The sequence below is a fragment of the Moschus berezovskii genome, chromosome 20, assembly GCF_049115385.1.
Source record: "Moschus berezovskii isolate FMDL1 chromosome 20, NW_MosBer_1.0, whole genome shotgun sequence".
NCBI classification, from domain to species: Eukaryota; Metazoa; Chordata; class Mammalia; order Artiodactyla; family Moschidae; genus Moschus; species Moschus berezovskii.
Window position 1 is genome coordinate 45,367,401 of NC_142479.1, and position 24,364 is coordinate 45,391,764.

Sequence of the window (24,364 nt, forward strand, 5' to 3'; positions counted from 1 at the left end):
TATTGCTGTTGTTCTGTCGCTAAGTTGTGCCCGACACTTTGTGACCCCATGGACTGCAGCAAGTCAGGCTTGCCTGTCCTTCCCTTCTCCCGGCGTTTGCTCAGACTCATGTCCATTGAGTCAGTGATGCTGTCTAAATATCTGTATGTATGTGTATAATATATACAGCAGCACATCTGTCTATCTGCATCTCCTGTTGGTCCATTTCTCTAGAGAACCCTGATGACACCCCCTCCTCCCTCACACCCAGAGGATACTTCTCAGTGGACACAACTTGACCGTGAGGCCTGGGGAACCCCTGTGACAGGCACAGTGAGCTGAGTCAGGACAGTGTGGCCCTGCCTCCATGTCCGCCCCGCTCCCGCCACTGGGCCAAGGGCAGCTCTCTGTATATTTAGCACTCTCACCCTAGAGGGACAGTAGCAGCAACCTGTTGCAACAGGGCCCGGCCTTACCTTTAGGTAACTTCCCTTCTGTGTGCAGGGTCCTGGCGGAGGAAACGGAGAGAGTGTGAGTGAAAACCCTCTGCAGTTAACGGGAGGGGCTGTCAGAGCCAGGCCTGCTCCACCCTGGGGTCCCTCCACGTAGGTTTCCAGGCATAAGTCACCACAGAGATTCCTCAAACCCCATAGCTCTGGCTATAGCTGAAGGGGCTAGGGTGGGTCCCTCATCCAAGGTCAGCCAATCTGGAGATGACCAGTGGCTTATGAAGTGCCCTGGTTCAAGCTGTGCCCATAAGAGATGAAAGTAACGACAATGGACTCTTCAGAGTTTTTCTCTTTTATGAGATTGTGATGTGAGTGTGGTGGGAAAATATGTGAAGTGTTAATTGGTGTTTCTTCCCTGACAGTCCTCTCCCCTTGCACACACCTTTTGGCATTAGAGGCCATTCTGTGCTCACTGCCCTAAGAGGAGGCATGAGGGGACTTCCCTGGGTGTTCAGTGGTTAAGACTTGGTGCTTCTACTGCAGAGGGTGCAGGTTCAATCCCTAGTCAGGGAACTAAGATCCCACATGCTGTGCAGTGTGGTGAGATAAAGCGTTTATCTTAAGAGGAGGGGTGAGCTGGGTCCAAAAGCAATATGAAAATGAACTCCTTGTTGTTTCAAAAGCTGACAGGTGGGCAATGGGACAAAGAGTCCCCTTCCCCCATACCCCAACACACAGATGCATGGACTCATGGGGAAGGGATTCTCAGGAGCAGGGATGAAAGACAAGAAGTTGGCCTGACTTATAGAGCCTGAGAAATAGAAAATGCCGAGCTCAGAGGCAGCTCATCCTGCATTCTGGGTGGAGCCCTGGGGATGAACTCAAAGGAAAGAGCTCAGAGGCAGATCTAAGGGCAGGAGAGAGGTGCCCTGGAGACACATCTTCAAGCCCTGAAGAGAACGGGCACGTTCAGAAGGGTGTAGAGTCAATACTTGACCTCAAGCTGCCCTCTCCCTTCCCTAGGGTGGGTCCAGCAAGCTGCTTGTGGGCCCAAGAGGAGCAGGCTCAAGAGATCAGGACATAAGCTACAGGTTTGTATGACCCCAGAGAAGTCCCTCAAGATCTGTGAGGGTTTTTTTTTAACCAGTTAAATGCAGGTGGTGGCCGTGGTTGTTAGTCGCTCAGCCGTGTCTGACTCATTGCAACCCCAGTGAGCTATAGCCTGCCAGGTTCCTCTGTCCATGGGATTTCCCAGGCAAGAATATTGGAGCAGGTTACCATCTCCTCCTCCAAGGGATCTTCCCGACACAAGGATTGAATCCATCTCTCCTGTATCAGCAGGCAGATTCTTTACCACTGAGCTGCCAGGGAAGCCCTAAATACAGATGCATGTCAGTAAAATGGAGGGGCTTCAAAGAACAGGTGAGATTTCAAATGACGTGCACATCTTCCTTCTCCAAAGAAAGATCTGAAATCAGGAGGATGCCCATTCATGGATCCCAGCCCTCTGACCTGCCCGTGAGCTACAAGGAGGTGAAATTTGGCTGTAACGTTTCCTGAGGCCAAAGCAGAGGGAGGAATCCAGTTCCTGCATTTGGCTGCATCCGGGGACAGAGAGACTCAGCTATTAGGAGACAAGGTCATAACTCTAGAACTTGAGGGCTCCTGCTCCTGGGAGGACGAGGTGAGATGACCCATGGGGTGGAGAGTGATGAGGAGACCGCCCACCCCGGCCGCCCAGGGAACTGGCGCAGCATCGTACCTCACAGCTGCATTCAGAGCCATGTGGTTGCTGTGCCCACTCACGCCCCCCTCATCGAAGGTCACCACCTGCAGAGACACAGAGCTTCACTCCAGACTGTCTGAATATATTGTTTCTCCCATCTCCATCCACACCGCCTGGGTCAGACAGGAGGACCCAGAACCCTGAACCTGTTTGTGTTCTGAGTGAATCAGAACTGACTTGGGAGCGGGTCGGTGGTGTGTGACCGCTGTTCAGCCCTGTAGCTGTGGGTTTGACTATGCTCTTCTTGCCCCTGGCCAGCAGAGCAGAGTGGAACCTGGGCCACGAGAGAAACCTGGATTCGGCATGTCTGGGTTTCTTATCTGCCTGGCTTCTTATCAGCATGTTTGGTTTCCTGATTGACTGCTGCATGACCTTTGTTCACGTCGATGCCGTCTGATTATTTGGTCCCTCTTCCTGGTGCTATGTCGAGGGCATGAAAGTGCTAGGGGACAGTGTCCACTGTGCCCTGGGGCTCACAGAAGCCTGTGGCTCCTCGTAGGCTGCCTCTGCATCCACATTCTCAGACCAGCGTCTGCTTCTCCAACTATAAGCCTAGCCTAGGCCCCAGATTCATTTCTGCACAGATGAGTTAAAAAAATCCAAAGAATAATTTGAATAATAATAATAAATGTAAAAGAATAGCTGGAATAAGTTAAAAAAAAAAAAGATGTAGGAAAGAAGACAGGACTCAGAGAAAGGCACAGGTGTGGCTGGTTGAGGGGGATGGAAAGAGGGGACTGGGCAGCCAAGACAGTAGAATGACGGAGGAGCAGGGGCAGGTGAGCCGACATTTAAAGAAAAACGCTGTTGACTTTGAGTTAATAATTAGTGAGGCTGAATGATGGGAACATGAGTTTCATTATACTCTTTGCTCTACTTTTGCATGCTTGAAATTCTCCACAGTGGGAAATTTTTTTTAAAGAGGCTTGCAAGCAGCTCCCATTATGATGGATACGTGTCATACATGTGTTAAAACCCACGGGACACACAGCACCAGGCATGAACCCTAACGTGACCCTGGGGTGATGATGACATATTAGTGTGGATCCACTGTAAGGTTGTGGGGCCAGGGGTACGTGTATACTTTCTGCCCAATTCTACTGTGAACCTAAAATTGCTCTGGAAACTATAGTGTGTTAAAAAAAAAAACCAAACACTTCACCCTAGAACCCAGGTGCCCCGTTCTGATCCCATCCTTCTGTGCAGCCAAGCCTGGAGTGCCTAAGTCCACTCTCACCTCTGACCTAGTTACCCTGACCCTCGGGCACATCATAGAATGTCGCTACTGGGAGCGATCTCATCTTCAGTGTCTTGGTTTTCTCATCTGTGAGGTAGGGAGAGTGAGGCCTCCCTCCTTTCTCTCTGGGTCAAGGTGAAGGTCAAATGAAGCCCCATGGGAACGTGTAGGACCTGGACAGCAGCCCAGGCCGAGTGTCCGCTGCCCTCACTGAGGTGACTCTGGGACGCGGTTATCTCAGGCCAGCCGGGGCACACTCCCTGGTCTGGGGGTTTGGGGCCACTGCAGTTCATCCCCATCACTTAAAATTCTCCAAGGTCTTGTTTCCAGTTTATCCCACACCTTCCAACAAGCCCCCAGTCTTCCTGCCATGAGGAGGGCTGAGCTGAACTGTCTCTACCCCCTGGTCTTGTGCAGATTAGGACCTGGCAGCAATGGTATCTGTCCACCTTCCCCCCTAAACTGCAGAAACCTTTGTTCAAATGAAGTCTTCCCTGGACTCCAGTAAACAATAGGCTGCTTTCACTTCTCTAAGAGTGGTTCACAGGACATGGTCCGTGAAGGACAAACAGCAACACCTGTCACTGGGGCAAGACACACAACATATACTGTCCCAAAGAGGGCTGAAGAAGTCACGGAGGGCTTCTGGGAGAAGGCAGTTTTAGCTGGGCCTGGACCACAAGTCAGTTTTCAGGGAAACAAACTTGGGAGATTCTTTTGTGTCTGTGTCCTGACCTCCTCCCTGGATGTTCAGAGCTGTGGCTGTGATGTGGTCTAAACACAAACTTGGCCCCTCAGTGAGGTCCAGCCCTGTTCACCAGCAAGTGGCACCGATGGAAGTCCTGGTCAGAGATGGCGAAGTTCACAAAGATGGGAGTTTATCCTACAAGCAGGAGTGACTGAAGACCAGTTGTTCCTATGAACCAAAGCCAGAGAGGAGAGAGTCTGGAGACTAGCCGTGGGCATGCCACTGCCCAGGAAGACAGGGTAACAGGGTCACTGCGGCACACCTCACAGACCCCGCCCTGTGCCCCAGCCAGTCCTGAGAACCAGCTCTGTCCACCGCCAGGCTGTGGAGCCCTGAGAGAGTCTGAATGTGGTCTGGGAAAAGCAGGGCAAGAGGAGCCAGGCCGGCCATCACCTCAGACCCTGAAGAAAGGTACATCCAGGAGGGTGGGCCTGCAGCTGTTGGTGACCATTCGTCTGGCCAGAACAAAGAGCAAAGCTGGTGCAGATCCTGGTGGGGCCAGCAGCCCCCCTGCACCTCCAGCTCCGTGTGGTTCACAGCCAGCTGGCTAGGTGCCCCTTCTGGCCCGTGGAGATGAAGCTCCCGTTGTATTTATGTCATTAGAGCACAAAGGGAGTCTGACTAATCCACGAAAATCTGCTCTTAACAATGGCCTAATAATTCAGTTCACTCGGAGGATGCATCACTGATAAAAAGCCTGACAGTGGGGTTCACCTTCTAACAAGGATTAATCAAAACTTAAAAGCCAATGGCTGGGGCTTTAAATGGTAGGATTTTCATGAAGGGTTATTATTCTTATTTTAGACATTCCTGGAACCTTAAGATGGACTGCTGGCAGGATGCAGGCTGGAGAGGCCTGAGCGTTGAGGTGGGTGTTCCCAAGCCGTCTGCCTCTGCAGGTGAATCGAATGCCCACTGGAGCTCTAACCAGGAATGTTCTCCCCGCAGGGGCTGTGGATTTATCCTTGGGTTTTCTGGACAGAAAAATGGAGGCTCAAAGCCGTAGCTTCATGCTTGCCAAACTTGGGCAGCTTCTGAGTCTCTGGGAACCTGTTTCCTCGATGAAGGTGAGCATTAGGACAACATTTACCCCCAGAGTTACAGTGACACCCTAACATGAAAATGCTTGTTCTGTGCCAGCGTGTTGTGGCATAGGCTCGTGGGGACCTGGGTTTTCAGGGGGCAGCACAGAGGTGGGGGGGTGGGTGAAGAGGGCACAGTCTGGGAAAATCTCTGCCTCCCCTGAGCTCTGTGGTCACAAAGGAAAGGTGCAGAGAGACGGGCCGGGTCTCTGCTGGAGAGGAGGCGTGTACCCTTACCAGGTTGATGCTGTTGGCTTCTACGTGCCGGAGGAGGACACCAGCCACCTGCTGTGGGTCCCAGTGCATGTCTGGGTCATCTGGGAAATCCCTGGAAGGAAGAAGCGCACGTTGGAAACTGTTTCTAATGGGGTGCAGGCTCTCCCCTCAGCTCCGGTAGGCGTGTGCACGTGCAGGGTGCTGAGGACATACAGACCAAACACAGCATACTCAGGGGATCTTGGCTCATATCATGGCTGGGTGGTTAGGAGGGAAGCAGATCTGTCCACAAGCTGGGGGACAGGTGTAGTCCCCAAGAGCTGAGACATGGGGCAGAGCTCCGATGTGTCTTGGTAAAAGTCACAGGAATGGCTTGTTGGTAAAAGTACTCAGTACTTTGGTAAAAGTATCTCAGTTAACCTCAGTACTCGTTTAACCTCAAACAGCTGTGAAGGAGCCTGGATGATGCAGGTGAGTAGCCTGCGTGTTGCAGGGCCATTGGGGTTGGGTTTGATGCAGGTTTTCTGACTTACAGGGGAGAAGTTTCAGCCCCTGGGAGATGCCCCCAGGGGTAGGGGTCTTTGCAGGCCACTCTGGGCCTTGTTTCTGTCTACTGTCACCACCACCTGCTGATCTGAGGCCAAGGCCACGGTCTGACTCCAGTGTGAAGACATTATTCATAGTCTTATAACTAGACGGCCATCTTTGCCGCCTCAGGTCCTAGGCACCACCCACCTATGCTGGGGGGACAGGGCCCCCCGATTCCCACCAGGAGGTAGAAGCCACCTCTCCATGGACACAGGCCATTATCAGACTCATTTAGGACTATGGTCAAAGGAGAGGTGCTGAAGGTTTTTTAGGAGGAAAACAACATGAATCTCAGGGCAGAACAACACAGCGACTTTCTGCGCTTCCTTGGCTGCCTCTTCCACACCCTGGGGAGCTTCCTGCCAGGGTGACTTTGAAAGCACCATCCTGCCCATTGTTCCCCCAGGGGCCCCCTAATGCTCCTGCCTCTATAGGACAGACAGCTTGGCTGGCGGCAGGGACTGGACGGGGAGGAAGGGAGAGGCAGGGACCAGGACGAAGTTCGTTAGGCCTCATTCCTGGGGAGCGAGCTGAACATGGGATGAAGAACATGATCTGCTGAGCTTGAGCAGGAAGAGATTCAGGAATTTTCCAGGAAAATACCCAGGAGTGAGAACAACTACACATGTCCCCCTGGCTGGAAGGCCCGCATAAATGCACCAAGGTGTCATTTTGGAAACCAGGGAACAAGGAGACGATCAGAGGTTGGCAAGGCCAGAAGCCACTGTCGCCTCTAGGGAAAGACATCAGAGCCTAGGAACGGGAGTGGTTGATGGCAGGAACTACGAGGCAGCAGCTGGAGGCCTGGAAAACATTCAGCTGCTGACAGAGATGCTGTGAGGAGTGGGGAGAACTTTCAGTCTCCCGTCACAGCCAGCTATTTGTCAGACCTACTGAGAAGTCAGTTGATTGGCAAGGGAGGCAGGAAGCATGGTTGCCGTTGGTCCAGGTGTCTGGCAGCGCTTGAAGCAAGTGCCCAATGGACATTTGCTCTCAACTATGCCTCAGACTTGAGCCTAAACCTTCAACGGCAGCAGCAGTCTGCCCTTCTGGGAATGCAATCACCACTAGCTGCCCAGGTACAGAGGGCAGCAGGGAGGTCACGGAGGTCACTGCTGGGCAAGCAGGAGTCCAGGCTCAGAGGAGAGAGACAGGGCAGCGGCTGGTGGGCAGCTCCACCCCAGCAGCTCTGCTTGAGGTCTGCCTATGATCAGAGTGGCCCAGTGTCACCAGGGGGCATCGTGACACCAGGTCGGATGACAGAACACACGAGTTCCAGTTCCCTGCTCACCAGGTGCCTGGGGCCTGTGCTGCGTCATCCCTAGAGCTGGGAGGACCTGGGTCACACTGGTAACCTGAGAGCACTGATGTCTAGGACTTTGTGTCATACGCAGATTTTGAGTGAGGTTGACATGCTGACGGTGGATGGTAGTTTTTAGGAAAGAGTAGGGGCCTTGGATGAGCTTCCCAGATAGCACTAGTGGTAAAGAACCCACCTGCCAGTACAGAACACAACAGATGCAGGTTCGATCCCTGGGTCTGGAAGATCCCCTAGAGGAGGGTCTTCTCATGCCAGGCTCTGCATTAAAGTGCTGGATTGGCTGACTGAGCCAAAGGCAGCTATACCTGCCTTTAGAGGTTGAAACATACAAGTAAGAGCTTTAAAAGACAGCAAAATTTATAAAAACAGATTAGAGGCAAAAAGAAAAGGAAAAAAGGGGACTTCCCTGGTGGTCCAGTGGCTAAGACTTCTTGCTCCCAAGACAGTGGGTCTGGGTTGGATCCCTGGCTGGGGACCTAGATCCCACATGCCACAACTAAAGATCCCACATGCTGCAACTAAGACATGGTGCAGCCAAATAAGTAAAAAAAAAGAAAAAAAAATTGAATTGCAGGGGGAGCAAGGCATCCCTAGGGACCACTTCCCCTCAAGGCAGGAAAATATAAAATGTTATATTTTATTAAAATATAGTTAAGTGTAGAAAAAGTGATGCCTGTGAGATCAAGAACATGAGTTGTCTTTGCCTATGAGTGAAAGTGTTAGTCACTCAATCGTGCCGACTCTTTTCGACCCCATCAACTATAGCCCGCCAGGCTCCTTTGTCCATGGGATTCTCCAGGCAAGAATGCTGGAGTGGATAGCCATTCCTATCTCCAGGGGATCCTCCTGATGCAGGGATAGAACCTGGGTCTCCTGCATTGCAGGCAGATTCTTTACCATCTGAGCCATGAGGGAAGGCTTTTGTCTAAAGTTCAGCCCTAATCAACTCAAGGCTTGGGTCCAAGTAGTAACTTTTGCAATAGTTCCTTTCTTCTCTGATGGATTAACAATCCCGCCTTAGATAAACATGCCAACAGAGGTGTGAACACAAGTGTGAGTCAGCTGTCCAGCCCCTCCTTAAGGGAGTGTTGGTGAATGGACTTTGCCCTATTTTTCTTGGTGCTGTCCTGCATTTTGCTGGCTGGGGTCAGGGAGGAGGACTGGAACTGAAGCTGCCATCTAGATGCATGAAGTAACTTAGGTCTGAAAGCGAGGCAGAGCAAAGTTGCCCAAAGGAAGGTGCCCTGGCCCTCCACCCGAGCCCCAGCCAATGCATCTCCTATCACAGCTGTTGTAGTCACTGTGGGTTTTCTGTCATCTGCTGCATAACCAGATCTTGATTAAGATATGCCATCATTTTGTAAAGCCTCTATTTTACTGATTATGTAGGTTGTTTCCAATTTTTATTATTGAAAAAAGTTGTAACTAGCATCGTTATACACAACATTTCATATGAATCTCTCAATATTTCCTTGGGATAAAATCCTAGAGATGTCACTTGGGAGTCAGAGATGAAGCGAGGGGAACCTTGCAGATCTCCCTGTGAGGAGCAGTGTTAAGAGGAGGAAGTGGAAAGTGGGTTAACTCACCAGGAACAGCATCACCGAGAAAGAGCGGTGTACTTCATAGGCTGGAGGGAAAGACGGAACAGGGACAATTCTTATCAGAGCTCCATGACTCCTAAAAAGTTCAGGTGTTTTATACCTACTTCCTTATCCTTATGACTCATGAAAGTGGAAGTCGCTCAGTCACGTCTGACTGTTTGCAACCCCACAGACTGTAGCCCGCCAGGCTCCTCTGTCCATGGAATTTTCCAGGCAAGAATACTGGAGTCAGTTGCTGGTTCCTTTTCAAGGGGATCTTCCCAACCCAGGGATCAAACCCAAGTGTCCTGCATTGCAGGTGGATTCTTTACTGTCTGAGCCACCAGGGAAGCTGGAAAAGGCCAGTCATTTACAGTTTTTCTACAGCTAGAGAGTTGATGAGTTACACGTGGAGTGAGAGGCACTAGAGGCTGGCTGAGTGGAGCTGCAGTGGAACACTGTGTGTTGTCAGGAGCCCCATTTCATCTTGGTAACCAGCCCTTCTCCAGGGAAATCACATGGATGTCATTCAGCAATAAGAGTGAAACGGTGCTGCTCCAATTGGGACTTGAACTCACGGTCTTTTAACTGAGACCACTACACCTGGTTTCAGGACTTAATGAAGATCAGGTTCTTGATGTCTCATCACAGAAAGAATTCAGTGAGAGGCAAAGTGATAGGTAAGAAGTGGGTTCATTTAGAGAGAAACACACCCCAGACAGAATGTGGGCCCTCTCAGAAGCCCAGAGTGGCACAGGATAGGGGGCTGTCAATAGGGGTGGGTAATTTCATGAGCTACTGAGTGCAAGGGGTGTTCCAGCTATTTCAGAGAAGGGGTAGGGATCTGCAGGAATGGGGCCACCGTCCACTTTTTGACCTTTATGGTTGGCCTGGGAACTGTCACGGTGCCTGTGGGTGTGTCACGTAGTTTGCTGATGTGTTACAATAACAAATGAATACTGAGGCTCAAAGTCTAGTGGAAGTCGAGGGGTTGGCCATTTTGGACCTATTTGGTACTAATTAGTTTCTATCGTGTCCTCAGGTTGTGTGGTTCTTTGAAGTGTTGTGCTGGCCCCCTTCCCTGCTGTTTCAATAGAAGAACAGAGGCCAAGCCCTAAGAGTAGTCAGGCTTCATATTTAAGGGACATCTGGACTTGCCATACCCAACTTGAGGTATGTGTGAACCACGGGGGTGGGTTTGCTTCAGCCGTGGACAAGGATTCTGAAGCTGCTCGCAGCTCTCCCCAAACCTAGATGTGAGCAGGCCCATGGCAAACAGCAATAAAGTTACCGAGAGGTCCCAGAAACTTCCTTCAATTATTAGCGAGCTACTTCTCGGCTTTTATCACAATTTTAATAAAAGTATATGGAGATACCTCCAGTGCTGGTGTGCCTGGGTAGCTTTGCTAACCCAGAAAGCTGAGTAACTCTTTCTGGATGAGACAGAGGATAGGGTGGCTGAAAACAGGTTTCTGGCCAGGTTTTGCCACGTAGAGCAGAGATGACATCTCTGAAGACTTGAGGACAAGGACAAGCAGGGTTTGCATCAGCCACCCCCTGCAGGAGGACTGCAACCCATAAAGCCCTTCAGCTCAGAAATGAAGTGTCTGGCAGGTCGCACTTTGAACCTAGACTCTTGATTAAGAGACCTGTGGTCCCTCTACGTCTCATCAGTGAGGTGATGGTTCCTGATAAGAAGCCGGCCCTGGAGAACCAGAAATGAGGGCAGAATTTCCAAGGTCATTCACAAAGCAAGCCTGGAGAGTAAAACATTATAAAGACCTGTGAAAGACTGTTTGAAGAGGCATTTTACAAAGCAGGAAGTGCAAGCTACCAACATATATATATTCCTCTAATTCTCAGAAAGAGTCAAACAAATGCAGATTAAAGCAGGACATGGTGTGGAGGAGGGCTCACAGGAAGGGGCCAGTTTACTGGCTGCACCTGTGCCGGAAGGCTGTTTGGATACCCGATTGTGCCCTTTGACCTTTCTAGAAATGACTCTAGGGAAGTAATCAGCCTAACAGTGGAAGTCCACTCAGGCAGAGACACCACTTTCACTGCATTTACAGAGGGAAAGAGGCTGCAGTTCTGTAGTTCTGCCACCAGGGAACAATTTCTTTAACTTCCTGAACTGTGGCTTGTGAACAATGCTAAAGATAACACAAGAGTTTTAGGGCATATTCAAAGTCAAAGCAAAGAAAGTTAAATACACCCAAGGAAAGGAATGTTAAAACAAAATCGGAAAAAAAAAAAAAACAACAAAAAACCTCCAGTAACTAAACTTTAGTTTTGCACCTGACTTAAGAATGAGACTTATGTGAAAGAGGAAATCAATTTAGAGGAATTGAATTTTGGAAACAAAGCCCTTCTGAGAGAACTTCCAAATAAAGGGCTCTGGGTTCAAGCGTCCAGATACCCTGGCCTGGGCTCCCCAAAAAGCAAGGCCTGAGGAAGGCCTGTTGGGGGCTGTGACCCGGGGCAGGAGGGCAGTCGCAGTCCGGGGAGGGGAGGCGGTGCAGACTTGCGGGCTGGCCCCAGGGTCCCGCGGGCTGGCTGCCGGACCGCGAGAAAGGCATCTCAGAGCCACGCGACAGTCCGGGAGGAGGAAGAGGGACGTACCGATCTTGAGGAGCTAGCTCTCCAGCACTTGAGGGCCGACAACGCTTGCTGGATTCCGCGCGAAGGCAGAGCGGGGTAGGGCAGGGCTCCCAGAGCGTGGGATCTCTGCAACTTTACCCGCGGGCCTAGCGTGGACTGGGCACCAACGCGGATGAAGGGTCCGGGGCGGGGGTGGGGGTGGCACCTCGTGGGGCCGTGGCCCTGCAACCCCCGAAGGGCTGGGACGGGCGCTCTGGACGCAACCGGCCACACAGAGGACGCGGCGCCCCGGGGGTGCAGTGAGCGAACACGGCGTCAATTACGCTGGATAAGGCCCTACACCCAGCCCTGCCGTGGACCTCCGCGCCCGGCCGGGGAGGTTTAGAATAACTGTGACCTGCTCTGCACTTTGTAGTGACTGCCCCCGGCCGTGTGAGGCGTGGCCTCGGGGTGCGGGACGCGGTGGGCTCTCCCTTCCTTTCTCCTGCCGGTCTAGGGACCCGGGGTGGGTAGTCACCGCGCCCGGCGGGCGCGGCGCCGGCCCTTATTTGGGCCTGTGGCTTGTCCTCCCCGTCCCCTCCACCCCCCACTCCGGCATATTGCTAAACCGAGGACTTCCTCAGTCGTCCGGGCGGGCAAAGGTCACCGGAGTTCAGGGCCACCGGAGGCGGGCGGGGCGCAGGCGGGTCACATGGGCTGCTGCGCGGCGGGGGGTCGCGTCCCGGAATCGCCAGGGACCAGCTCAAGAGGAGGAGAGAGGAAAAGAAACAGGGAAAGGCGAGGAGGAAAGAAGGGACCAAGAACCTGGGAGAGGCTGAAACAGACCTGTTGGTGTCTGTGAAACATCTGGGCTGCCAGCCATCCCACCCCCGCAAGCAATTTAAGAGCGTGGACAACGACCACGTGTCCCAGGAGATCCCTGTCCACAGAGGTGCCTGGCCCTCCTTTCTCAGGCACATAAAAGGGACCTGAAGGTCAGCGCTGTCAGGCAGGGCTGTAGCTCACATTTCTCAGGAAGACTCGCATTTTACATTAATTAGTACCCCCAACAAGGTGTGTAAATCCTGCCAAGTTCTTGTGAGATCTTTTCCCCAAAATTGCCAATTCGCTGTCTTACGTGGCAACTGAGAAACAGAACTGCTCACTGAGCTCTCTTTAGCGGTCACAGGGCTCAGCTGGGAGGCCCAGGTCTCCATCCCCACCCCTCCCCTCTCCCCAGGGGACTCCCAAGGGCCACCCTGAGCAGAGGCTGTGCAGTGAGATAGAAGATAGAGATAGATAGATAGAAGGGCTGGGGCCTAGACTTTGGACACTTCTCAATCTTCTGGTACCTGAAATGTCTGCCTCGCTCCCTTTTTTAAAAAAAGCCAAATTTAGGGTCATGTCAGAGAAGGGGTTCATCCCGGACTTCAGCAAGCACCTGGAACGCTGTCATGTGCCAAGTGAGAAGAGCAGAAGCAAAGCCAGAGGGTGGGACGTGGAGTCCCCGTGGGCAATGCGGTCAGCCCACTAGGATACCCTGGAGTCCCAGTGTGGGAAGGGGGTTGCCAAACCAGGGAGCCCCTGGGGCATCTCAGGGTGAAAGGGAACCTTAACTGTAGGTTCCACTGAACTGCAAAGCACCACAGGAGGATCAGACCAATGCTCAAATAACGAAGTCCAGGGCAAAAAGTCACCGCAAGAAACAGTCAAACACGTTGCTATGGTGGTTCAGAGAGGAAATGTTAAGGTTGTACAGTATGGATGAAAGAATTTGATGTAGGTGGCGATGTCTGTGCTGGGTCAGGGTGAACAGGCCTCCGGACAGGGGCTAGAGTTCTCGAAAGAGAAGAGTGGAGCCATGGTATGCAGGGTGAATGTGGGGCTGTGACTGAGGGCACCTGTCTCATGTAGAGACCGTCGTACAGGGAGGGGATTGGGGAGGTTTCCTCAGGGCAGTGGCTGGATTGGGTTTGCTTTAGGATGTCAGCCTGGGAAAGTGAAGGGTGAACTTGGGAGTGGAGCACAGTTAGGCCTCGGCAAGGGTCCAGACCAAAGATGAGGCCCTGGGGATGGGAGAGAGACAGGTGCCCAGAACATGTATGGAAGGAGACTTTGTCAGATTTAGTGCCTGACTGGACAGTAGGAACAAGGAAGAAAACACCATTGAAGGTGATTCCAGCGTCACGCATGAGGCCTACATTTTTGCCTGGTGCCTTCCTTACAGTCAGAAAGTGTTAGCTGCTCACTTGTGTCTGACTCTTTGGGGCCCCATGGACTGTAGCCCACCAGGTTCCTCTGTCCATGGAATTCTCCAGGCAAGAATACTGGAGTGGGTTGCCATACCCTTCTCCAGGGATCAAACCCAGGTCTCCCACATTGTGGGCAGATTCTTTTACTGTCTGAGCCACCAGGGAAGCCCATGTCAGAGGTGTCACTTTATTTAGTCATCACTTGGTGTAATAACACAGAGTGCTAGGAGGGGCACTGAAACTGGTGGTACCCAGCTATAGAGAGCTCAGTCAACTGGGGCTTCTTTTTTTGGTTTGTCTTAAGACTGTCGAAATTAAAACACTGCATTAAAAAAAAAATTCTCATGAAGGAGCTGTAGCCATGGAGAAGCTCTCCGGGAATAGCCTCAAGGGAGCAGGAACCAGAACCATAGCTTGGTGAGCTCGAGTCAGGTTGGGGGAGAAGGGAGGGATGGTCTGGTGGGGCAGAGACGGAGCAGACCAGTCCATGGGACCGTGCTGGCAGGGCTTGAGGAAGAAAAGGCTGCTGGATTTCACCCCTTGGGGGAACCATGGGTGGCCCTGGAAGCAGCGTCCATGAAAAGGAGCAGGTGGTGCAGAAGGACGGGTCAGTGGGTGGTGAGAGAGCAGCATCAAGGAGCTTCAAGAAGTTTGGGAGGAAGAAAGAAGAGGGAGACCTGAGGGACTTGGGAGTCTAGGAAGGGTTTGTGGGGCTGTGAGGATGTCTGAGGATGCGGCAAACCAGTCAGCCATGGTGGCAGAGAGTAAGCTACCTGCGGGGGGCAGGAGAAGACAGGTAAGGCCCGGGCAATCTGGCTGCAGAGGATGGACGTGTGAAGCAGGGAGCAGAGCTGTAGACTCGAGGAGTGCTAACAGCTCCCGCATCATTAGCCGTGGTGAGGAAGAAACGAGGTAAAACCTGATGGACACTTACAGCCTGGCATGCGGTCAGGGTCCTGTAAAGGTCAGCTCTTGAGCTGACTCTAGATTGGATGGTATTTGATGCCAAGGAAGGAAAGGGGTGATGGGTGCTGGCCCACAGAGAAGGGTAGTCAGCAGCAGACGTCCTGTGTGATTAGACCCAGGGGCCTTCAAAGGTTTCTGAGGATTCCACCTGTGTTTCAATGAGAGGACCTCTCTGCAGAAGCCTGGATGCAGAGGGTGGGGGTAGAAAGATGGAGGCAAAATGGACATATGGCTGGAGGGCTGAGCAGGAGCAGGGGAGGGAGCTGAGAGGTCCCGGGTACCCTCCACAGCAACCTCGGGGGCAGTGGTGTGGTCAGCAGAGGTGAGTACTCAGGCTGCCAGAAGAGGACTGAGAGGAAGCCGAGGAGGGTCCACGGTGACTGGGCCAGCACGATGGGGAGGCTGGGAGTGGCCTGCCTGATGGCTCTGGATGGACACCCCAGCACCAAGGGCGAGGCTGGGTGCTAGTCATGAGCACGAAGGGCACAGGGCCCAATGATTTACGAAATGGGAGTGTCCTGGTGGCCATCCAAGTTTACGGGGAGGTACGTGAACATCCTCCCTGTGAGTTTCAGCAGCTACGAGAAGGGCCTGGTGAGATCAGCAGCTGGCTAGGCACAGCTAAGCAAGTGTCAGGAGTAACTCCAAAGCTGTAACTGGCCTGCAGGGGGTCCAGGGCATCCCCAACAGACAGGCCGGGGGGTGGGACAATGGGACAAGGCTCTAATCAGTGTATTATTACTCTAACTCAACAGGATTAATATTAATTGCTGACTTTGTAATAGTTCAGTGAGAACTTTTATATAATCAGTGAGGTAAAGTGTTTACAAAGTCCCACTGTTCAGTTGCTTAATAGAGATTAACATCTCTGCTGAGAGTGGTGAGTTGTGAGTGAGAGATTCTGCTCCTCATGGATGGCTTCTGAAGCAGCCAGTGGTTCCGAGGTCTTATGAGATGTGGCTGAGCTCAGAGCTGAGGCTGTGTCATTGGTACTCAGGCTCGGGGGACAGCATGCTCTGGGTGACACATAGAGGTCCCCCCAGGAATGCCAGTGACTACAGACTCCAGAATTTTCTTCCTCACTCTCAGTCCTTCCTGCTCTTGCATTCCTAGGAGAAAACTTGCTCCTACACTTATGCTCCAAGCAAAAAGATCAAATAATGCCCCTTCCCAGGTGACCTGATCCAAGCTTTCCCCATCCCGGGTGACTTGATCCAGGCTTGCCCACTCCATTTCTCTGTCTCAGGAAATGGGAGTTGCAACTCAGAAACAGCAGCTCAGAGGTTCCCAAACATTACTGTGCTTTATGATCATCTAGGGAGTCTGTAAAAAATGCAGAATCTAGGTTTCTCACCTCACTGGGGTCAAGGTCTTATCCTGGAGGTGCACAGGAAGCCCCCATTGCAAACCCTGATGTGTAACTAAATAGCTTCTTACTCTATGTATCACTCTAGCGTGAACAGCCGTGGGGTGTTAATTATTTCACGATGGTTAATGACGATTCTAGCAAAGCCACGGGATGGAAGGTTTTATTAGTCAAGTAAGTTATGATACAGGTATCTCATGGAATAGTATGCCTCACTGAAAAATGAACTATATTTGTGTTTATGTATGTAAATCTGCATTTGTAAAGTATTGAAGGTATCAAAGTTTACACACTGAGTAGTTAACAGTGGTTTTCTCTGAGGAGAGAAGCGTATGTGGAGGGAGATATTCGTTTTTCCTCACGGAATATATTTTTGTACTGTTTGTTTTTAATAGTGCACATGATAAATATCATGTTATTTTCAGAACAGCTTGATTGAGACATAATTCACATAATTTTGCAGTCCATTAAAGTCCATTTGCACAATTCACTGTGGGGTGTTTTTTTTTTTTTGGTGTGTTCACAGAGTTGTGCAACTGTCATTGCAATTTTAGGACATTTTCGTCATCTCAGAAAATAAACCCCATTATGAGTCACTTCCCACTCCCTTTCCCTCCCCACTCTTGGCAGCCACTGATCTACTTTGTGTCTCTGTGGATTTGCCTGCCCTGGGTATTTCAGATAAATGGGATCGTACCCTGTGTGGCTGCCTGTTAACAGGCTTCTTTTTAGGTTCATGCAGTCTGTAGCATGTGATGGGACTTCACTACTTTTTGTGGTTGAATAATAGTCCAGTGTATGGCCAGACCATGCTTTGCTCATTTACTCATCTGTGAATGGACATTTGAGTCATTTCTACCCTTTTTCTACCATGCATGGTGCCGCTGTGTGCATTCATGTATACGTTTTCATCTGAATGTTTTCAATTCTTTTAGGTATTTATGTTGGAGTAAGATTGCTGGGTAAAGGTAATTCTGTATTTACATTTTTGAGGAACTAACTGCCAAACTGTTTTACATCAGTGCCGGAGGGGTCCAATTTCTTTGTATCCTGGCCTGCATTTAGTATTTCCCTTTTTAAAAAAATGGTCAAGATAGGGATTGTGAAGTAGTGTCTCACAGTGATTTTGATTTTCATTCCTGTAATAACTAATGATGTTGAAAATCTTTTCCCGTGCTTATTGGTCATTTGTGTATCTTCTTTGGAGAAATGTCTATACAAGTCCTTTGATCATTTTAAAAATTAGGCTGTTTGTCTTTTTGTTGTTGCTTATAGAAGTTCTTTATATATTATTTTATATGTTATATATACTATATTGTTGTTGTTGTTTAGTCCTTCAGTCGTGTCCAACTCTTTTGTGATCCTATGTACTGTAGCATGGGATTTCCCAGGCAAGAATACTGGAGTGAGTTGCTATTTCCTTTTCCAGGGGATCTTCCTGACCCAGGGATGGAACCTATGCCCCTTGTTTCACCTGTATTGGCAGGCGGATTTTTTTTTTACTGTTGAGCCACCAGGGAAGCCTATATATACTATATAATATATAAGGATATATTACATTTGTCTATATCTATTTCTGGATATTAATCCTTTTTCAGATATATGATTTGCAAATGTTTTCTCTCATTCTTTGAGTTGTCTTTTCATTTTCTTGATAGTATGTATCAAGCAAAAAAGGTTTTAATTTGGTCTGTTTTTTCTTTTGCTAGTGGTTGATGCTTTTGGTGTCATATCTAAGAAGGTTCTGTCTAACCCAAACTCATGAAGACTTACTCCTATATTTCCTTGCAAGTGTTTGATAGTTTTAGCTCTTCTATTTGGGTCTATTTGAGCTAATGTTTGTGTTTAATGGAGGGGAAGGGAAGCTTGTTCTCTGGTATATGTGGATATCCATTTGCAGAAGAGACTGTGTTGCCTCGGTGAATTGTCTTGGCAGCACTGTTGAAAATCAACTGACTATATATATGAGGGTGACAGTATTATTAAAAAAGGAAAAAAAGAAGAAAAAGAAAACCTGAAAAAGAGTAAACCCTATAAATCCTTCTAATGCAGAAACTACCTAGTTAAGCCATGGGGCTTCCCAAGTGGCTCAGCGGTAAAGAATCCGCCTGTGAATGCAGGGAGACCCAGGTTCGATCCCTGGGTTGGGAAGATCCCCTGGAAGAGGAAATGGCAACCCACTCCAGTATTCCTGCTTGGAGAATTCCATGGACAGAGAAGCCTGGGGGGCTATAGCTCAGGGGGTGTCAAAGAGTTGGAGATGACTGAGTGAGCATGCAGCCCTGCAGAACCAGGCCTGTCTCACGACAGTTTTGCCAGAGGACCACCACATCATCTTACGTTGCAACACGCACAGGCAGCTGCAGTGTTTCTTGTCCTAAGGGCTCTCATCCCCCAGATGAATAAGACTTTTTGCTAGGAACTTGGTGTGGTGGGAAATAACCTGAAAGGCTGAGCCGGTAACCTCTCTTCTGGACGCAGACACTTTGTCTGTAAGGCTTGAGTGGGAGAGAATTAGTTGCCTCTCATCCAGAGTTTTTGGTTCCTAGTGCAATTACTGCAGATGCTATAGACTGAACATTTGTGTCCCCTAAAAATCCATATGTTGAAACCCATTTCCCCAATGTGATGGTATTTGGAGGTGGGGCCTCTGGTAGGTAATGAGGTCACAAGGGCAGAATCCTCATGAATGGGACCAATGTCCTTAGAATATAGAAACTCTAAAAAAAAAGAAAAAAGAAACCCTAGAGCGCTCTGTGGGCAATGGCAAGCCACTCCAGTACTCTTGCCTAGAAAATCCCATGGATGGAGGAGCCTGGTAGGCTGCAGTCCATGGGGTCGCTACGAGTCGGACACGACTGAGCCACTTCACTTTCACTTTTCACTTTCACACACTGGAGAAGGAAATGGCAACCGACTCCAGTGTTCTTGCCTGGAGAATTCCAGGGACAGGGGAGCCTGGTGGGCTGCCATCTATGGGGTCGCACAGAGTTGGACACGACTGAAGTGACTTAGCAGCAGCAGAGCGCTCCGTGCACCAGGAGACAGGGCCCCACCAGACACCCAATCTGCTGACACTGTGATTTTGGACTTCTCAGCTTCCAAAACTGTGAGACACAATTCTGTTACAAGCCACCCAGTCTGTGGTGTTTTTGTTCTAGCTGTCCAGATGGACTATGAAAGTGGAGGTAAGGGTGAGCTGGCTAAACTCAGTTTGGTTCTTAAAGGGTCTACTTCTTAGTTTTTTAATATCCCTATTCAGGGCTTCCTTGGTGGCTCAGTAGTAAAGAATCGGCCTGCTGATGCAGGAGACATGATTCCCTGATCTGGGAAGATCCCATCTGCTGCAGAGCAGCAAAGCCTGTGCACCACAACTATTGAGTCCGTGCTCTAGAGCCTGAGGACTACTGAGCCCTCATGCCCTGGAGCTCGTGCTCCTCAGCAAAAGAAGCTGCTGCAGTGAGCAGCACACACAGGCACCACAATCTGAGAGTAGCCCCCACTCGCCGCAACTAGGGAAAAGCCTGTGTAGCCGTGAAGACCCAGCCCAGCCAAAAATAAATAAGTAAATAATTATATACATAAAAAAAGATCCCGTGTGCATGCTGCAACTAAGACCCGGTGCAGTCAAATAAATAAGAATAAAAATGTTAATTTATTAATTAAAAAAATCCCTACTCTGCTTCCCAAGGAAAGGACCAAAGTGTGTGACAAGGGACATAGTCTGCCATGGGTGTCATGAAATGTAGAAGTGCTCAGTAAAATGGAAAGCACTTAAAAACAAATCAGCTACATTGCTGAGTTTAGCACATGACCTTCCATTTATAGAACAACCATATCTAAACACATTCTGCTCTGCCCCTGAGAAGATCTAGGAGCTTTAGGAAAAATCACCATCTCATCCAGTCGTTGCACATATAAGACGAGAGAAGCCCAGAGAGAGAGCATTATTTGCCAAAGGTCACACAGCAGGCCTTACAAGCTGAAGCCACATTTTATGACTCCTGGATGACAGCTCTTCCATCATACTGTGCTGCTGCTGCTGCTGCTGAGTCACTTCAGTCGTGTCCGACTCTGTGTGACCCCATAGATGGAAGCCCACCAGGCTCCCCCGTCCCTGGGATTCTCCAGGCAAGAACACTGGAGTGGGTTGCCATTTCCTTCTCCAATGTGTGAAAGTGAAAAGTGAAAGTGAAGTCGCTCAGTTGTGTCCGACCCTTAGCGATCCCACGGACTGCAGCCTACCAGGCTCCTCCATCCATGGGATTTTCTAGGCAAGAGTACTGGAGTGGCTTGCCATTGCCTTCTCCGTCCATCATACTGTACTTCGCTCTTTTTCTTTTCTCTGGTCTTGATTTTCCTCATATATACCCTTCCTTCAACTGCCAGCAGGAATCTGTTTAAGTTGAAACATGGACTTCCACTTATAGTCCTAGCGACATCTCCATTTCACTCTCTTCCCTCAAACTCCATAGGAAACGATAGCAAAAGAAATAATTACAGAACATCAACTTTGATGAAGCAAGTAAACCACTATATCAGAAAATCATAGGACATGGAACATACCCGCCTGGTAAGATCTGCCCCAGAGAGGGGGTGCACAGCTGGCCAGCAGTGCTCTACCTTGGCACTTCGAACAGGATTTGGAAGTGCCTCAGAATCAAGCTTTGCCTTCCCAGAAACAATATACTGTAAAATAAATTCAGTGAAACTGTCAGTTTACAACTGATGTATGCTCATTATCAAAACTAAGGAAAATACAGAAGAGTATAAAAGAAGTATATGCTGCTTTTTAAACTCAATATTCTATCAGGAACATCTTCCTAGATTATGAACTATGCATGGAAAACTTTGAATTGTGTGGGACTGCCCGAGTGGTCCAGTGGTTAAGACTGCATACTTCTGATGTAAGGGACTTGGGTTCGATCCCTGGTTAGGGAATTAAGACCCCATATGCCGTGGGGCAACTAAGCCCAAGTGCTGCAACTGCTGCAATAAAAGATCCCAAATGACGTAAGGAATACCCCAAGGCAGCCAAATAAATAAGTATTAAGAAGAAAATTTTAAATTGTGGCTTAATGTTCTGGACCATGGCTATATAATTAATCACCTACCGCTACGTTAGGTTGCTATCAATTGTTTTTGCTGTAATGAATATCACAACACACAGTCACCTTGGTTCCTATTTTTGTGGTATATTTACAGCCTCTTTCAAGGAGCAGAATCAGCCACAAATATATGCCTTGTTGAGGCCAGCCTCCCTGATCCCACTCTTCTTCTAAACTGACATGTGACTCGACGACCCAGCCTCCCTCCAGCTCCCAGGATAACTTGCCTTTGAAGTAGCACGAGAGCAGCCTTCCATGTTGGCACAATTGCTCCGTATCAGCTCAGTCCACTGCAGTCTCCTCCCACAGCTCCTTTTCTAGGAAACATCGCTGTCCTCTGAGACTCCTGGGAGGACGGGAGCCCTGCCCTGCTCCTGCCAACTGGGACTGGAACACTGCCCTCTCACTGTACCCAGTCACTTCTTTGTGTCTTTGGAGAAAAGGCCCTGCGAGGAGCTTCATTTTATCTCTCTACAGTTAAAGGACGCTTGGTCACGTTCACTTTGGCACTTGGTATATGGTCTGTTTTGGTTTCTGGAAGGGGCTGGCTTTTACAGGGTCTCAAGAGGAAAGGGGGTTAGTTACCAATGGGACCCCAGGAGCCCCAGACTCCGCTTTGTGGCTTCCCTTTCACTGATTTGTGCGCATTTACTGGAAAACACAGAGACTTCCAGGAACTGGTAGCGGGCCAGCCTCATTTATGTTGCCTAGTGGGTACTGGATTCTATTTCCTTGTTCAACTCAAATCAGTCTGTTAAGGTCTTGGGCTTGTTAATGCCAGGATAATGTTGAGATGAGCACTGGGAGAAATGCTGAAAGCTTAGGATGGTGGAGCCAAATTGACAGTGGGAAAATCAAGATGTAGAAAAATACTCCCAAACCTAAGTGCTCACTGAGGACTTCCAGAAAGCTAAAAATAACCATGCAAGTCAGGGATCAAGACTGTTTTCTTTAAAAAAGTGAAAACAGTTTTACTGAAGTTTCAGGAATTGGTTTGCTATTCACCATTTCTGGGTCAATGAAAAAAAATAGAGGAAAGGGGGTTGGAGACCACACACTTATGAGCTGCCACAGGAAGGAAGCTTCTGGTGTGAGCCAAGTAGCCTGTTTATTCAACAAACATGCATCGAGTAACTATGTATCAAGTGTTAGGACAGTGGTTGGGGATACAGAAATAAAAGATACAGAGGGGCTTATGGAGTAAAAAAATGATGTATATGTTAGGATATGATGGGACAATGACAATGTAGCCAAAGTGCCCAAGAAAATCTGGGCAAATGATGGATGTTGCAGAGTCGAAGGTAATCTTGAGCTGGGGTTTCAAGGATGAATAGGAGTTTGCTAGAGAGCCAGGATGTGGGGAGCTGGGAAGGGAGGAAGCAGGCAGAGGAGGGCCGGGTACATGCCTGAGTGTGGATGCGGAAGAAAGCTTGCTGTGTTTGCAGCCTGACTTACATATGAGAACAGACTGGGGTGCTGGGAATCCTCCACTTTTGTGGTGGGAATAGATGTGATGTGGTTACAGCAGGTATGGGATGCTAGGAGCAGGGATCAGACCACAATCACCTCCGAGACCCCAAAAGTTTCTCCCAACAGTTGGTTGTTGGGCCCTGATGCGTTTGTATGGGCCTGGTTATGACTGGAAGGTCTACTTTATTTCATTCAATCAATGTGTGTGTGTGAGTCGCTCAGTCGTGTCCAACTCTCCAATCCCATGGGCTGTAGCCCGCCAGGTTCCTCTGTCCGTGAGGATTCTCCAGGCAAGAATACTGGAGTGGGTTGCCACGCCCTCCTCCAGGGGATATTCTCGATGAAGAGATCAAACCTGGGTCTCCTGCGTTGCAGGCAGATTCTTTACCATGTGAGCCACCAGGGAAGCCCCCCTTAAACCCGCCCCCCATTTCCAACCTGAGTCCTTTGGAGCAGCATATCTGACCCTCTGCCCACTGGTCCTTCAGAATGAGCCCCTGAGAAGACCACAGTATTTATAAAAAGGCTTAAAAAATCATTACCATCTCTTCAAGGAACTCTATTCTATGCTTTGAACTTACCAAAATGTATATAGAATTGTTTCTAATTTAGCCTTCACTTGTATGGATAGAAGCTGAGTACAGAGGGAAGAATCTTTATTAGTCATGTAGTAGTAGTCTTTAAAAATAAATAATCATTGTATTGCACTTCACTATTGTGTTTCGAAGATACTGCATTTTTAATGAACTGAAGGGTTGTGGACCTATGACAGCAAGTCTACTACTGGTGCCATTTTTCCAACAACATTTGCTTATTTTGTGTATCTGTGTGACATTTCAGTAATTCTTGCAATATTTCAAACTTTTTCATTATTATTATTATTATCATGTTAGTTATGGTGATATGTGATCTCTGATCTTTGATGTTATTGTTACAACTGGGTGAGGCTCAGATGATATCTACTTTTCAATTAAGGTATGTATGTTATTTTTTTTAGATATAATGCTATTGCATACTTAATAGACTACAGTATAGTGTTGATGTTACTTTTATATGCACTGGGAAACCAAAAAATTCCTATTGACTTGCTTTATTGCAGTGGTCTGGGCCTGAACTTGCAGTATCTCTGAAGTCTGTCCTTTAAAAAGTAACACAGTCTTCCTTAAAAAAAAAAAAGACAAAACAAAAGCAAAATAAAACTGTACAGAATTCTGTGAAATTAAGAAGTGCTAGTGTCCTTCTTCCCTGGCCCAGCTAAAGAGCAGTGGCTATTGACAAGTCTGGTGTGTGCTCTTTTAGAATATACATAGAGAAATGTGTGTTTACTTTTTGTTTTGAAATGTAAATGAAACAATTCTAGGGACTCCAGCACAAAAGCAACAAATGAATACTCAGTCTGTAGGCTGCATTTCCCAGTCACATTCAGTTCCCAAGAGTCCGGGAGAGGGTCTCTAAGCCCTTTTCTAGGCCTGAACCTCAGCACGTGCACAACTACTGTTTCTGCAAACATAGCAGTGGTGCCTGTGAGGCCGACACCCATTATCCAGTTACTAGACCTTGAACTGTTCTTTTTCTTCAGCCTCTAGCATGGCGCCTTGCCCATTCCAGGAGCTTTAATCTGTATCTGTTAATA

At 49.1% G+C, this 24,364-nt stretch overlaps 1 protein-coding gene across 2 annotated transcripts in view; it reads right to left on the bottom strand.

Annotated features, from left to right (window-relative positions):
- PIGL (phosphatidylinositol glycan anchor biosynthesis class L) overlaps positions 1-24,364 on the bottom strand; it is a 49,523-nt gene that overhangs the window by 12,858 nt on the left and 12,301 nt on the right. For both annotated transcript variants that reach the window (XM_055407381.2, XM_055407380.2), the window contains exons 3-5: positions 5,519-5,609; positions 2,191-2,258; positions 456-487 (exon numbers count right to left, since the gene is read on the bottom strand). In XM_055407381.2, the coding sequence (XP_055263356.2) occupies positions 456-487; positions 2,191-2,258; positions 5,519-5,609 (191 nt within the window). The remainder of the gene's footprint in view (positions 1-455; positions 488-2,190; positions 2,259-5,518; positions 5,610-24,364) is intronic.